General features: G+C 30.9%; 2 protein-coding genes across 3 annotated transcripts; one reads left to right on the top strand and one right to left on the bottom strand.

The window, feature by feature from the left end:
* The first annotated feature begins 1,454 nt into the window (after nucleotides 1-1,454).
* Nucleotides 1,455-12,929, top strand: LOC132739901 (uncharacterized). 2 transcript variants are annotated; one of them, XM_060727735.1, is made up of 5 exons: nucleotides 1,455-1,613; nucleotides 9,289-9,426; nucleotides 10,379-10,480; nucleotides 10,817-10,973; nucleotides 11,907-12,929. In XM_060727735.1, exons 1-5 carry the CDS (start codon nucleotides 1,548-1,550, stop codon nucleotides 12,083-12,085), a joined length of 642 nt encoding a protein of 213 aa, XP_060583718.1. In that variant the 5' UTR covers nucleotides 1,455-1,547; the 3' UTR covers nucleotides 12,086-12,929. The 2 variants fall into 2 exon arrangements, with proteins under 2 accessions (XP_060583718.1, XP_060583719.1); XM_060727736.1 differs by lacking the exon at nucleotides 1,455-1,613 and adding an exon at nucleotides 8,322-8,440.
* Nucleotides 12,930-13,075: 146 nt separating this feature from the next.
* LOC132739903 (uncharacterized) lies at nucleotides 13,076-16,074 on the bottom strand. Its single transcript, XM_060727737.1, has 3 exons — nucleotides 15,918-16,074; nucleotides 15,053-15,260; nucleotides 13,076-14,117 (listed from the first exon to the last, which is right to left on the bottom strand). The coding sequence occupies exons 1-3, from the start codon at nucleotides 15,964-15,966 to the stop codon at nucleotides 14,012-14,014; spliced, it is 363 nt and encodes a 120-aa protein (XP_060583720.1). The 5' UTR covers nucleotides 15,967-16,074; the 3' UTR covers nucleotides 13,076-14,011.
* Between the last annotated feature and the right edge of the window lie 639 nt (nucleotides 16,075-16,713).

The following is a 16,713-nucleotide window of genomic DNA, read 5'->3' as shown; positions in this document are numbered from 1 at the left end:
ACATTGAAAATGTTTCAATATTGATTTGGTCTGGTTTTGGACGGTAATGGAAAATGAAGGAAACCGTACCTGCGCCTTCCCCAGCACCGGCTTTATCAAAATCATTTTACATATGAAATGGTGTTAGTTTAGCGGAACATTGGAATAACACTTTCCTTATTCGATGACCAAACCTATAGGATTGAGTATAGAAACAATAGACAGTATTAAATGATTTACGATAAAAATCAGATATTATAAATCCAAAGTAACACACACGCACACGCATACACGCACGCACATACACGCACCATGTTCAACTTCGCATACTGACACTTTTTAACGTAGGAACAAGATGAAATTAAGAGAATTAAAAGAAACTCAAAAAGACTGTCGCCTGATATCGGACACAACACATCTCTGATTAAATGCACCATACTGAAAGCATGAAATTAAAATCTTATGACTGTAAATGTCTGAGTATTTTAGTTTACTTGTAAACATGATGTCACGGTTCAGAACTGTTCACTATTTAGGGGAGAAGATGTGTAAGCGGCCAGATAGCTTAGTCGGTAGAGCCGCGGAACGGTATTCCGAAGGTCCCGGGTTCGAGTCCCGGTCAGGCTGCACATTTTTCTCACCCTGTGACATTGAGATTAGATTTCGTTGTAAAAAACTGAATGTGACATAAAATGTTATTGTTTTAAACAAATATTAAACCATGGAAGCAATGAAGTTCATTTGAAGAGATGAAATAATTCCTTTAAAACCGTGGTGAGTTGTTAAATTTGTCAAGTACTTCCTGATTACTCCAATGCGATTATTTCACGAAAGTGCATATTATCTAAAACGTAAGATATTTGATCCTCTCTAAAACGGAATCTTCATGTACTTATTTTAGGTTAATTTTATTGAATTCTCAAAGAAATAATTAGATTAACAAAATATCAATTACAACATTTGTGAAAGGTAACTTCAATATAGTCCAGTTGATATAGTTTCATGATTAAGGATTCGTTTAACTATCTATTAGTAAGTTTTTCATTTTGTATATTTATTATCCAGCAAGTCTTGTTTTGTGGTAAACGCATTTCAGAATATAGAAAACGCCACTTATATTTGAAGTAGGAAAGAAATGATTCAATGGCCGAACAGGCTTATCCACAGCCTGCAGTTATGACAACATATGTACGATGAACATAAATATTCGGATGCATTATCAATCAGAAATCCAAAATCACATTGCCAAACTCGTTATTTTTGCTATTTCTGTATCATATCAAGATGAATAAATAGCTTTATGTTAGTATTGAATTGTAAAAGGTTTAAATGCTTTAAATTCAAACCCAGCTATGAGTAAAAGAAAAAATACGATTTTTCAATTTAATTTTGAGAACATTTCTGTTTTTTTATATTCCGATTTACATTCCTCAGTTGATACTAGTAATAATTTCAGATTTTTTAGACCTTTTAACCACAATTTATTTCCTTTGAATAAATGCTGATGAAAATGTTTTAAAACTTTATGATGTGATTGCTTGTTTTTTCCAGGTAAACAAACACCAAAAATGCATAGATTCCACTTCCTTCTTGTTGTCCTGATAATCACAGGGGCAACTGCCAGTGTTGTTGAGGTATGTGATAAAATTAATATAACATTAGAACAAGAGGCTTTAACAGTCTGCGAAAAGTAAATTAACGCAAACGTGTCAAACATCAGATTATGATCTAAGCTATTTACTTTTGTACATCTTTAATAAGTTAGTTATACTTCACAATTTTCCCGCAATGAAATTTAAAAATCGTTTTTGTAATGTTTATTTTCTATGCCTGCAGTGTACTCATTCAAGTGAAGTAACGCCATTTGCGGCTTGTGCTGACCAAGTCGCACATTCTGTTCGGCATTAAAACGTTTCACTATAAGATAACCAACCATTTGAAATATATGCTTAAAAGTTAAAGAGTGAAATTACACAAGAAATTACATAAAAATATTTGACAAAGATAACTAATTTCGCGTTTGATGATTGATATAAATGCGATTGTTAATTGCTATAAATACTAGTATTGAAATTAAATATGAAAAGGTATCTTTGTTTTGACCAGATCAAGTTGTATTAAATCAAGTTATAAAACATTTGAGGGTACATGTTGAAAGATTTACACTTCAACTTTATCAGAAAATGACTTTGTGTCCATCCAAAGGTCTATAGTGAGTTAACAGGCAATATTCTAAATAACTCTTAAATTACATTTTGACATAATTCCTATTTATATTTAATTTCATAATTTATTTTGCATTAACGATTAATAACTCACGTGGCACATGGAAATTTCTGTAAATGTCTATCAGATTCACATGTAAACATTCAATTTATAAAAAGAGTGGCACAGTCAATTATTTTTATCTTAGGCAGATTCATATTTTGTCCTCAACATTTCCAAATGTCAACTGTTGGTCAATCAGCATTATCCAGACAGACTATCTAACCCTCAGGTCCGACTAACGATGAAAAAAGAGCATAAAGTCATGATTGTAATACTACTATGTCCTCAGCAAACGATTTGTATGTTGTTGCAATAATGTAGGTAGATATTTTCATTCTATCTAAAGCTACTTTAAAAAACCACTGGTCCAGAAAAACAAATTAATCACAATCGCATTTTCGATAGAAATCCTTATTGTCCACAGTTTGCTACTTAATGGCAGTTATCTGAGCAACAGATAACTTAGCTGTTTGTAACCCTGAATGCATTTTGATGCTTATACATCTTTGGGTTAAACATGCTTTTATATCTTCCTTAGTAGCACGTGACAAAATCGCAAAATAGATACCTGAAATGAATATTATATTAAAATGGAATTATCGAATAGAGGATCTTAAAATGTTTAGATTGTTTTTATATAAAAACCATTTGGGTATCTAAAGAACAAGCCCTTGTTATGAGAAATAGTGTTAACTTTTAACCCAAAATAATATCAAAATTATTGCTATAAATCAAAGGTTTAAGGTTGTAAGGTACATGGACGCAACTCCAATTTTGTCGTCAATACATTTTTCTTCAAGTTAGCCCTCTTTATAGCGCCATAGTCAAATAATTGCCAAACATTGATGAAAGACACATCCAACTTTATTAACGCTTCAAAGCATGCTATAAAATTTGTTTGAGTTCCTGAACTAAAATGTATGAAACACACACACTCAGATCACTGAGATTCTAGACGAGAAAGCTAAATCAATGAAATTTGCATTTACTTTCTTCTTAAATTACAGTAGAGCCATTCCGCTTGATATTTATATGTGAATAATTTAATAAAATGTGAACATTATTGCTGTTTTTCATCCGCAAATGAACATTATCCTAAGCTTTGGAATAACCAGCAGCTGTGCTGGCGACAGAGCGTGCATTCCTTAAGCAGCTTGAATTCTGCTTAGAACTCCCTTCAAAGAAATAAAACTTATTATTGCATTATTAAAGAAAAAAAGGTCCTTTGATTGATGTTTGATACTTGATTACCTTAATGTATTGACATATTGATTAATGTGGGTGTTAGGAATATTATTTTCTTTTTAGCTTCATTCTGGCTACCTTTGCATCATTTTCCATGGAAATTAGTCATAATTATCTGAAGATACAGAGTAAATGCATTGCTTCCTATGTATACTTTGCATGCAAGTTGTATAATATAATGTCATACAGATTAGAATGTTTATTTACGAGTTTCTGTTTTAAGAATTACCCAGTAAAACTCGGGAAGTTATAAGCATTTCAAATCGTCATTGTAATTTAAGAAAATCAATGATTTAATTATTGTTTGGACATGGTCTCATGAAAAATTGAAATAAGCTTATTCGAGATAGACCTATATCAAAGAAGTGTCATTTACAGATATTGGATTGTTTTTAAACTTCAGCACCGTCTGTTACATTCCGACAAAATACGTTGCTGATGGGCTTGTGCTCGGACAGAAACGTATAAAATTGTTTGTATCCGGTGGGTGGCCTGGTGAGGGAGGTAGGGAGCGAGCGAGCGAGTGATATTTAAATAGATTCATTTTAACGTTGATACAACATATTGAAAGATGCGGAAAAATTTGCTAACGATAGTAGAGAAATTTAAAGTAGTTTTAAAATTGTATATTAAAAGGGACAAGTTAATACTAAATGAAGAGAACTCCTATTACAGACATGATATACCTGAAACGTTTTTGTAAACTACAGTATATATGAATTTCTATAATAACAAAGTTTTTAAATCGATAAAGTACGATCATAATAATATATATTAAATGCTGTTAGTGTATATTGAGACGTGAGATGGATTTGGCATCATAGCATCTGATCATTTTTGAAAAATGCATTTTTATAACTTTCGCCAATTACTTTATTCATAGTCATTTTTTAACTTCATGACTATATGCCAGTTAAAGGCTATATGCCACTTGTCATTGGAATACAGAAAAAGTGGTTAAATAATAACGGTTTAATGAATACCGCCTTATCAATACATCAACGGAAGTTTTGAATATGTTGTGGGGAGCTTGAGTGTTGAATATGCTGGTACTGGATGATGAGAGGGGTCTTGGACGGTTGATTGCATTAACCTATGTAGCCCATACTTATTTCCAGTACAATAGGGTCTACAATATGTATTTGCTGACCTTTCTGTCTATCATAAATGGAATTTACACATGAGACTTGTATAACAGAACAATATTGCATTTTAATTTGGTCAAGATTATATTGCATCAACTTCTTTGTTTTGTTTTGCGTCTTAATAAATAGTCATTTGTAAGGTAAAGGGACGCAACTCTAATTTTATCTGAAATACACTCTTCTTCAAGTTAGCCCTCTTTATAGCGCCGTAGCCAAATAATTGCCAAGCGTTGTGACAAAGTCTATGTATATCAACGGTTTTGTTGATTTGTTGTTGTTGTTGTTTTTGTTAAGTAAAAAAGGAAACGAAACAAGAAACAAATCATCCTCCTAAAACAGCAAAAGAAAAAAATCAAGAGCAGCAATACCATTAATCCGCAAAAATTTCTTAAACGACTTTCTTGCTCAATAACATTTTTTGTAGTTCTTTAATCATTGACATTATTTTTGTTCATTTTATGAAATAAAATTTAACAATAATTATGCGGAAATTTAAAGATTAGAAACACTAAAATGCAAAAAACACTTTTCATTTTTAAATGCAGTTAAAAGTCATTTAATTATTTATTTCAGGTTAATCATGAAACATGATCTCAAATTTTTAGCCATCACTTTCCACTTCGTATTCAGAGATTTGTCAGTATTGGTTTTGTATGATAAATCATGGCCGTTGTCGGTCTAGACATAAACCCACGAACCCCCGTCCCCTGGGTTGAGAGACAGACAGTTCAGAGAGTCTTGTTAATTGACATAATGTCCCAAATTAATCTTGAACATGAGACCGATCTGCATCGATTTACCTGTTCATGCACAACGTAGCAAATACGAGATTATTTATTAACTATCAAAATATGTTTAATACATTTGTTGAGTTACACTACATTGGTCTACATAAAGCTACTATATATAGCTGCTTTGTTTGAAATGCAAGGTTATCCAACATTATACAGATTAATAGACAATATTAACAGATTAAAACAAAATAAAGAAGAAATTCACAGAAAATATAATCTTCCTTTACCTTCGTTTGTTGTATCAGCTAAAGAATATCGATCATTAAGACATGTAAGACATGCATACCTGTTTTACGTCGTACATTAACTTCTTTACAAAATACTATTATCATATCGGTGTAAGGCTTTTGTACTAATCATAACGTAATATTATCACGAATTTCAAGATATATTCAAAGTGATTAACTGCTGGTTAAGAAAATAGAGATTAGATAAATTATAAACTTTGAAGGTCTTCTTACGCAACAACATTGAAAATGTTGCAGGAATAATTTGGTCTGGCTTTGGACGGTAGTGGTTAATGTAAGAAATCGTATCTGCCCCTTGCACTGGCTTTATCAAAATCATTTTACATATGAAATGTGTAAGTTTAGACAGTAGTTACCACGGAACATTTTAATAACACTTTCCTCATTCAATGACCAACCTATAGGATGAGTGTAGAATAATAGATCCATATATTAAAATAATTTAAGAATGGACAGATATTATAGAATCCACACAAAAAACGCAAGCCCCACAAACGCATGCACGCAACGCAACGGCACACAACGCATTATCACTTGTTCAACTTCGCATACTGACACTTTTTAACGTAGGATTAAAAGAAACTTAACAAGACTGCCGTCTGATATCGGACAAAAAACATCTCTGATTTAATTCACCATACTGAAAAGAAGAAATTCAAAAATCTTATGACTGTAAATGTCTGAGTATTTTAGTTTACTTGTAAACATGAGATTAAATTTCGTTATAAAAAAACTGATTGTGACATAAAATGTAATTGTTTTAAACAAATATTAAACCATGGAAGCAATAAAGTTCATTTGAAGAGATTAAATAATTCATTTAAAACCGTGGTGAGTTGTTAAATTTGTCAAGTACTTCCTGATTACTCCAATGCGATTATTTCACGAAAGTTCATATTATTTAAAACGTAAGATTTTTGATCCTCTCTAAAACGGACTCTTCATGTACTTATTTACTTACTTTTATGTTAATTTTATTGAATTCTCAAAGAAATAATTAGATTAACAAAATGTCAATTTTCAAACATTTGTGAAAGGTAACTTCAATTATAGTTTAGTTGATATAGTTACATGATTAAGGATTTGTTTAACTATCTATTAGTCAGTTTTTCATTTTGTATATTTATTATCCAGCAAGTCTTGTTTTGTTGTAAACGCATTTCTGAATATAGAAAAACGCCACTTATATTTAAAGTAGGAAAGAAATGATTAAATGGCCGAACAGGCTTATCCACAGCCTGCAGTTATGACGACATATGTACGATGAACATAAATATTTGGATGCATTATCAATCAGAAATCCAAATCACATTGCCAAACACGTTGTTTTGCTCTTTATGTGTCAGATCAAGATGAATAAATAGCTTTATGTTAGTATTGATGTATTGATAATAAAAAATATCTTTGAATAATAATAATAATTATTATAAATATTAATATTGTAAATAATAATAATAATAATTATTATAATTAATAATAAGAATACCGTTCGTGGACGATATTGTACAATGCAAGCAACACCATCCAGGCCCTTTATCACTGGCTCTAGCAGAATTTAACATTTCACATTCGAAATGATTTTTTGAATGAAGAACCTTCCGGAGATTATTTCATAAGGCGGTGAACTATCTGTAAATACCCCGATGCCAACATCAGAGAAATCAAATAGATGACAATCAATACAGGGAGTTATTACGAACTGAACATATAATTTGTAGAACATAGTTATAACAAATAATCATCATGACGAATATACAGTGTTTACTAACTTAATGGTTGTTATTTTTAGCCTGTTCTCATATCAACGTTATTTCTGCGAAGCCATCGAAAACAGGGTGCAAAACTATAAAATTGTTAATCTTAATATGGTTTTAGAGACTGATAAAATTTAAACAAATATATTGTTTTATACTTTTATAGTTTTGTCCGGTGCAAAGTCCTTGTAAAATGCTTATGTACACACTTTTAAATTTATTTTTAGGCTTAATGAGCATTATGCACCCCTCTCTGGCTGTGTCTTAGGTAATAATCTCTCTTTTTATTACTATTTATTGAACAAAAAATGATCGAAACCATCTATTTATTTTCTGTGATTGGTTGTTTAAATTTAATTGTTCTGACAGAAACTATTACGTGTATCATCAAGTTTTAAGTATAAAAACCCATAGATAAGACCTATGTAGCAACTTAAGCCTTGGTTTGGTCTGGGGAAACGCTGTCCATCTTAGAAAAGTAAGCTGTTTATTTATTTTTCATTCTTTCGTTTTGTTGTTTTAAATGATTTGATTACAATTAAGTTATATAATGTATTATTAATGGTCTATTAATACTAAAATATATATATATATAAAGTTGGTATTGCATTTCAGGTGTTAAAGATTTTTGAAACTGAATACCTTAATATAGAACTCCATTATTGTTAAACATTGCTTAAAATGTTAAAGGTTTAAATGCTTTTAATTCAAACCCGTCTATGAGTAAAAAATAAATTACGATTCTTCAATTTAACTTTGAGAACATTTCTGGTTTTTTTATTATTATTCCGATTTACATTCCTCAGTTGATAATAGTTAGCAATAATTTCAGTTTTTAGGCATTTGAACCACAATTTATTTCCATCAAATAAATACTGATGAAAATGTTTTAAAACTTTATGATGTGATCGCTTGTTTTTCCAGGTAAACAAACACCAAACATGCATAGATTCAACTTCCTTCTTGTTGTCTTGATAATCACAGGGGCAACAGCCAGTGTTGTTGAGGTATATGATAAAATTGATATAACATAAGAACAAGAGGCTTTAACAGTCTGAGGAAAGTAAATTAACGCTATCGTTTCAATCATCCGATTATGATCTAAGCTATTTACTTTTGTACATTTTTAATTAGTTAGTTATACTACACAAATTTTCCCGCAATGAAATTTCAAAATCGTTTTTGTAATGTTAATTTTTTATGCCTGCATTGTACTCATTCAAGTGAAGTAACGCCATTTGCGACTTGTGCTGACCAAGTCGCACATTCTGTTCCGCATTAAAACTTTTCATTATAAGATAACCAACCATTTGAAATATATGCTTAAAAGTTAAAGAGTGAAATTATACAAGAAATTACATAAAAATATTTGACAAAGATAACTAATTTCGTTAAGTGTCATATATTTAAATGGATTAAAAAACAACATTTATTGGTCCTTTATTTATCATCAAAATTATAACAAATATTAAATAATAAATAATTATAACAAATATAACTATTTTGAATGACGGCGTTACGTGGTTCACTTTCCGGACTAGTGATTTAAAATTTGCTGGCCGCATGGGTTCACTCCCCGTCAGGGACAAGCAGAAACTTAACTATCATTACTTAGTACCAGGAACTGATTCGAGAGCGTTTCAATAAACTTTTAGCTTCCCAAACAATCGAACTAAAATAAACTGGTTTAAACTATATATTTACACTTATATCAAGTAAAGCTCATAGTTTTCTTCGTTGCACGGAAGCCAATTTGGGTTGAAATTCAGTCACGTGTTTTGCTGTTAATGGTTTGAAATAATGCAATTACTTCATGATAAAATATGATAAATTTAAATTATTTTATTTTATAAAGAAAGAGACCCAGCAAATAACAGATGAAACAGGGCACGTGCTGACACTGAACATCACTCATAGAGAAAGTGAAGAGGACATTGATGTCCATAATGAAAACGGAAACCATATCATGACAATTGATATGATGGAGAAGGAGGTATGTTTGATTTAAGTACTTGTGTCTGTTTAAAGGCCTCAAAAATGAATAAATTTTTTACTTCTTTAGAAAGAAAGGTTACCAGCTGAAACTAAAACCGCTAAATGCAAACAGTAGCAAAATGTAAACAAAGTAGTACTTCAACTTTAATACAAAATACTAAATCACTGTGACTGTACTATCTGCCTTAAAGCAACAAAGGCTAATCAGTCAACCTATAAACATATTTCATATAGCAGATAATAAATTGTTCTAGAACAAAATATTATTATTCATTATATAAATGTCTATATATTTTAAGTCATTTTGAACTATATCAACATTTTTCTTCAAGAATTATTCCACGAGAATATCCAAATTATACATTTCTATTATTTTCATTTGAAACTAATGAAAAACGTTTTCACAGTAGACCAATCCTCTTTCATAAAATCTTATTGCGATGCCATATTTATGACAGTAACGCTCCATAGTGAAATTGTTATTTACTTGTATTCTAAAATTGTCATTATGATGGCAAAATTGTCACTATAGTGGACATTTTCTGCGATTTATTTTTAGACTTTTTTATTTACAATACTAAAATGTATGAATTAAAGAGTGGTGGTTGGAAATAGCTTTTCTTTGTATAATGAATACAGAATTTTAATTAAAAAACATATCATATTAATAATTTATAAATTTGAAGTGTTCAAAAATATTGCATAAATACTGCAAAGTTAAAAAAGAAGTCTTATCGAAACTATAAATAGATTAAACTTTAATCTGCTGGAACGAAAACAGATAGGCATTTGCCACCAATGAAGAGCCATTCATGTCTGGACACATTCTGCCATTTTTAGTGGTTCAATATTTGTAATATTCATCTTTTCAAATTGACTGTTTCTCGTGTTAAACAGTGCAAATTATGCAGATCATTGTTTAAAGGATACGCATTTTTTCTTCTTTTCAGGGGTACCAAATTGATAAGCCAGCAAATGAAAGTGTCTGCTTGTTATCAAAGATGGAAGAAGTTGAAACAGTTGAGAAAGATTCGGACAGTACAGATAAAGAGGTGGGTAAAAGCATCACTGAACATTTTCTTTTATAAAGTCTTTTTCCATATTTTGGATAAACCCAAACGAGCGAGCTTTTCTCACAATGAAAAGAAAACTTAATGCTTAGAAGATTGAATGCTTCTTAATCTGGCTTTAGATGTCGTTTATCAATGAGTAAACTCAAGCGACTTTATTCAATGTTAATTTCTGTGAATATTATTCAGCCGTTTCTCTGTTTCAAACCCGATACATGTATATAATTTATCTTGCCATACTGCATGTATGTGTTTGTATTTTGGGTCTATTTTATTGTTTCTTTGTAGATATTTCTTCATTTTTGTCTTTGATTTCAGATCGAAATTAATTCTTTATGTTATGACCGAGTTCTATGTACTCAGTCAAACGTTTCTCAAGAAATACAAGAGCATTGCTCTGGAAGAGATATGTATGTTCTCGTTCCCAGAACATGCAGTGGAGAAGAAGCCAATACTCTTGAACCCGAAACCGAAGGTACGAATTGTTTACAAAAATAGTTTAAATGTTACTGGTCGGAGCTTGGAATTTTATACCGAAACGCAAAAGTAATGCTTTTTATGGAGCCAACTCTTACAATATTTGTAGGGGCGTCCGTGGACGAGTTGTTACGGTCGTTGACTTCAAACCGCTGTGGGTTCAGGTCGCGCAAGCGTCTCCGGATTCTTTAATGCGGAAATGATATCTAGCTAGCTTACGGAATGTCGGTGTTTCTACTCAGGTGCCCGTTTGAGTCTGAGGTCTTCTTCCACCAGTAGAGCTGAAGAGTCGCCATATGACTCATACTGTGTTTGTTCGGCCCAATCAAAAAAATGAAAGTAATAATTGTATACATTGCACGTTATATCTTAACATTATCAGCTATAATTTATTCAACAATGTAAAGGGTTGTCAGGGAAAAGTTTTTTTAAGCTATAAATTTCCTAAACTATGATAAATACCAAGTTGAAAAGAGCTACCGACTACAACAATCACAGGGGTATTCAACATTATGAAGAGCGTTAGTACTATTATATAATCTAAGTTACATGCTCTTTGTTGAATGTTTTCGTCGAACATGACTTGAATGTTTGTTTCAATACAATAGTAAAGGTAGATAGATATCAATGCACATCGCTTTTTCTTTAATTATTTCAATGATTTGAAAAGAAACATGAAAATTTGACAGTATTTTAATATACCATTTTCACAATTTGAAGAACGTTAATAAACAACCAATAGTTACCTTGTGTGTGCATTTTTCTTGTTTATTCAACCTAATCACCTGAACAGTGACTAAAAAGTGTTCAAAAGCCAAATTAAATACACATTGCTACATAATACACCGGGAAATTTTTCTCGATCCTCAGTACTTTTGATGATACATTTATTTATTATCATAATCAGATAATTTTTTATGTTTATTTTCAGATGGAGGTATAGTTAAGAGAGGTTTAGGAAGGTGGTCGTGCCGCTGGAAATATTACTACACATTAAGATATTGTAAGGTCAGATACTGTTGTTGGTGGTGTAGGCGATCATGTTACAAATACACACTATGTTGGGTCAAGGTGATCTATTTCAAATGCGGATATAACTACTACGGATAAATACAATTAGAACCTGACGCTAAACCAAATTTCTTTTTTTAATACATACAAAATATAATATTAATTAATCTGCTGAAGCGTTTCTCTACTCATATTGAAAATGACAATGTCTGTTTCATTACAAACCATGCTTGATCAAAGAAATCTAGTTCTGTCAAAACAGATGATTATCTAACAAAACATATTTTTCTTTAACATCTCATTTTGAGATTTAAAAAAAGACAAACCCAAATGCTTTGTGTTTTTCTTCTTCAATATTTCCAATGTCAAGGTGGTTGATAAATTTAAAACATATGCGTTTCTTATTACAGTTCCACGTTAGCATAGCCTCTTTCCGGTACTTGGTCTTTTTGACATATGCTCATTTCAAATGTAGAAAAAACTTTTTTTACTCTACTTTTATTATATACATGTATATAAACATTCATGTGAACAAATTCATAAGGAATAGATATTGCCATAGATGGCTGTTCATTGTTCGGGTTTTCTTTCCAATCATTTTAGATGATAGTGTTGTATCTGAACTTCTTAATATTGTTCGAAATACATGATTCCATGCAAATATGAAATAGTAGCATTTGATAGAGGTATCCTTATCAATAATTGGAATTAGGCCCATAAAAGTACCGTTTTCCTACAAATGCACTGCAGTTTTCATTTTATAGCACAGGATATGCTTCGCTTTCGATTTGAGTATTTTAAATTGTTTATCAAACTAACTGTTCAATGATGTCATTGCTTTTTTTTTCTTATTATGCTTACGCTTGATTTTCATTTTTCATCCTCAAAATTATTTTCCGTGTATGTGTGCTGCATCAAGTCTCAAATAAAATTCATTCTTACAGCGTTGTTTTGTTTATTTGTTTTCATCCTCATAGAAAATGTTTCATTGACAGTACTTCCTAGTTTCACTTGTACTGATATTTTAAGAACAAAGTGGCCCCGACTTTTTGGATCTAAATGTAATTAAGTAGTTAATACAATTATTCCTTTTTAATTCAAAGTACATAAATACATGTATTTTATGTTCCTATTCACATATTCTACACCAGTGAATACAGGAAAGTTTATGTGCTGTTATCAAATGACTGTGAAAGACAATGTCTCCTGATCAAAATGAAAACTTCGGACGCTTTTAGTGGGTTTTAAAAGTCCATGTGTATGATATCGATTAAAACATGATAGTTATTTACACTTTGTATAAAACATAGGACTGAATCGCCTAAGCTAAAATTATGCATATTTTGTTAATGCTTGACTATTTTAATTTGTCTATCTTGACAAAAAGTACACTGTTTGTTTCTATTTTTTTGTATTTAAATATGCTTATGCTCTGAGTGCATTGTACATTTCGTTAGTTCTTCCCTCTCCAGTGTTTAAAAGTATGATAAAGTACATTTAAAATCTTATGAAACTATTTTGTCTTTTTATAAAGATACTAGGTAGGGACAAGTTAATAAGCATTCACATATTTAACTGCATAGTTTTAAACGTAATGTGCCAATGACGTACGTAAGGTTGCTTTAACGGCCATTGGTTAACTCAAGGCCCTTCGTGCAAATCTTTGGTAGATTTAGTTTTTAATTGGTATAGAAGATCTGTAACAATATATAATTTTCATAGATAATTTATTATACTCTAGAACTATATTTTTACATAGTGAATTCAGTGGCGGAATGGAAGTACGCATTAACGTTTCCTAAACATAAAAATATGTCCAATGTGCATACCGTATTGTGTTAGATAATATTTAAGACACAATGTTATATATCTAGGATTTACATTCTTAAAAACAAGTAATGGTATTTTCATGTCATTTATAATCACACATTTTCCATGTTTTATATGTTTTACACTTTAAACTGTTTCTCATCAAGTAGATAGTAATTCCTATATTTCTTATGTTATTTGAATAAAAAATTCTAATCAATCCATAGGTGAATCATGTTTGACCTCTGCAATCCTTGGCATTGTGTAAGGTATGAAAATAACAAATCCAGCTACTAGCCCGCCCATTGCTAAAAATGGCCAGCTGAAAAAGAAAATAACAACGCCTATCTGTATAACATATTGAAGAACTATCTGAAACAATGTTTACAAGAATACAAGAATACATTTAAAAGTGCATAATAAATTGCTGAAGAATTCGTGTCAAATCGTTCAACAATGATTCTATTTTTGTTGAAAAGCCGACACTCAGGTAAAGTGGCAAATCAATCTTGCCCATTAACATTGACTCTATTATTTCAAGTTAATTTGTTAAAATTACTTCAAACGTTTTTTTTGTGTTTTTTTTTTCTTACAAAAATCAACAATTTGTTTAACTTCCACGAATAACGGTATTTTAATACTTCTTCTAATGCCTACGTTAAAACCGGTTTGATTGCATGGCTAAAAATATCTTTCTCGGGAAATCCGAGTTATAAAGAAGGTAAATCATATACGGTCGTCATCAGATTTACATAAAAGAAATAAGTAGATCTGAACTTTAATCAGATTGGTCCGTGAGTCTACTTGTACTTTATATCGCTATAAACTTAGACAACTTACCCACAAGTTACACAGAGGTAACGATACTTTAAATCTGAAGAATATTTAAGGTGCATGCTCTGTCAGAAAAAGGAAAAGATGGTTTTATAAAATTGTATTTATTTATACATGAATATTATTTAAATGAATAACCATAACCATAACCAAGGGGCCACTGGTTCGATCCTCGAACAAGGCGTTATTCTCCGTTAAAATTGATCTCGGATATTGAGTGTTATGGTCATTTGTCTCTCACCGCTTATTCAAAAATTATGTTGGGTTTGTAGTTGGTCACTTGCGGAGACATGGTCACTTTCGGAGACACTGATAATTACATACTTGTTAATCAGAAAAGTAAGTGAGGTGGATCGACCGTCGAGAAATGACCAAATGCGTGCGTTAAAATTGGCGTAAAAACATGAAAATAAGCAAACAAACTATAGCATGAACGCCTCCTGTCCATACGTCATCTGGGAGTGGTAGACACTTTGTCTTTTATCGTTACAGCAGTATCGTGTACCATCAGAGTCGTTAATACAACAGTATACGTCAGACTTGCCGACAAGACGGAGTGCTTCGGGGCAGTTGAACCCAGCCCTTGTAACATTAGAGCTATCTCTGTAGGTCGGGCAGTATTCACACAACACTGAATAGATATAGCAATAAATTTGAAATGTGATATCGGTATAACATATTAAATTTTACCATGATTTAAAATTAAATCAATTCGTTAAAAATGACTAAATTAAAATAAATATAAAATGTGGCGCAATGATATAAGATTGCGTAAAAGAATACCGTATATATGCCCATACAAGAATAAATAAGATAATATATTAAACAACTTGCAAAATAATATTATGTAGATTTGAACAATTTAAAGGGACTTAACCGAAATTATTTGACAGGATAGGTAATAATTGTCGAGATTAAATGTTCCATTTGATGTAATTAAAGACCAACAACTTTAGTGCAAAATTTCAGCTTACAAAGTTGCAACACTTTTCTCTCTTATCGGACTAAGGAGAGCATAAAAATACGATTTTCAAGTTATTTCTGAGTATGTTTCTTACTTATCTGTTACATAAAAAGCTTGGAGTAGACTTGTATAGCAAGCAACCATTGTTGAATATTTTACAGTGCTGGTCTTTTATTTATTCGAATGTTAAATGTTAATATAAGATAAAACATGATTTCGTTTTGCATTTGAACTTTGTATTAAAATAAAAGAAATAGTATCACCAACTTAAACAATGAATAAGAAATAGAGAATACTGTAATATTAATTCATAATCGTACAAACCGGAGTAACACAGAAATTGTCCGAGCATCAGCTTCATTAATATATCCATTTTCTTTCGTCCTCTAATTAAACGTAGATTCCCTTTTCAACATTTCGCTTTTTGTGATTAAAAGAATTGGTCTGAATACAAAATAAATATTTCATAAAGTTCTTGTAAATAATTCATTACTTTTGAATTCTGTTTTATTGTTTGTCACAATTAACTATCATCGATTTCTAGATCATTTTACCTTTTAAATCGCTTAGCTCTTTTATTATATGAATCTGAAAGAAACAGATAATTAATAATCGTGAACGAAAATTATGTTTATAAAGGCTATACAAAAAGAAATCTTTTCTGAATCAATTTTAAAGGCGTGTGTTTAAAGGGCCCATTAAGCCTTAAATTGATATTACTTTTATTTCTCGCAATAATACTGTTATAATTTCCAAACAGTTACTCATTAGCCATGTGATTGAGCCATCGTTCTTCTGCATTTTCGAATGAAGAAAAGTTATAATAATTATTAATTATTTTGTATGTAAGTCAATATACTACTTTGCTTCTTTTATGGCGATTAATTTCAAATGCAGTGCTATCTACAGAAAACTGTTGTTTTTTTTGTTTTTAATATCTTAAAGTACCTTTATCTTTGACAAGATATTACGTAGAACATTGGAAATCTGTTTAGGCAAGAACATTTGTTAGTTTCTATGTCCTGCTGAAGGGTAAATTCGTATTGTGCCTCAAAATGCTTTTATTTTATTTCTCAAATGTTGCCTTTACTTCTCGTGTCCTGTTATATTTAATTTACAA

Source organism: Ruditapes philippinarum, unplaced genomic scaffold (genome assembly GCF_026571515.1).
Source record: "Ruditapes philippinarum isolate M1 unplaced genomic scaffold, ASM2657151v2 ctg17960_1_1_1_1, whole genome shotgun sequence".
NCBI lineage: Eukaryota > Metazoa > Mollusca > Bivalvia > Venerida > Veneridae > Ruditapes > Ruditapes philippinarum.
The sequence above is the reverse complement of the archived record's forward strand: the minus strand, read 5'-3'. Positions and strand labels throughout refer to the sequence as shown.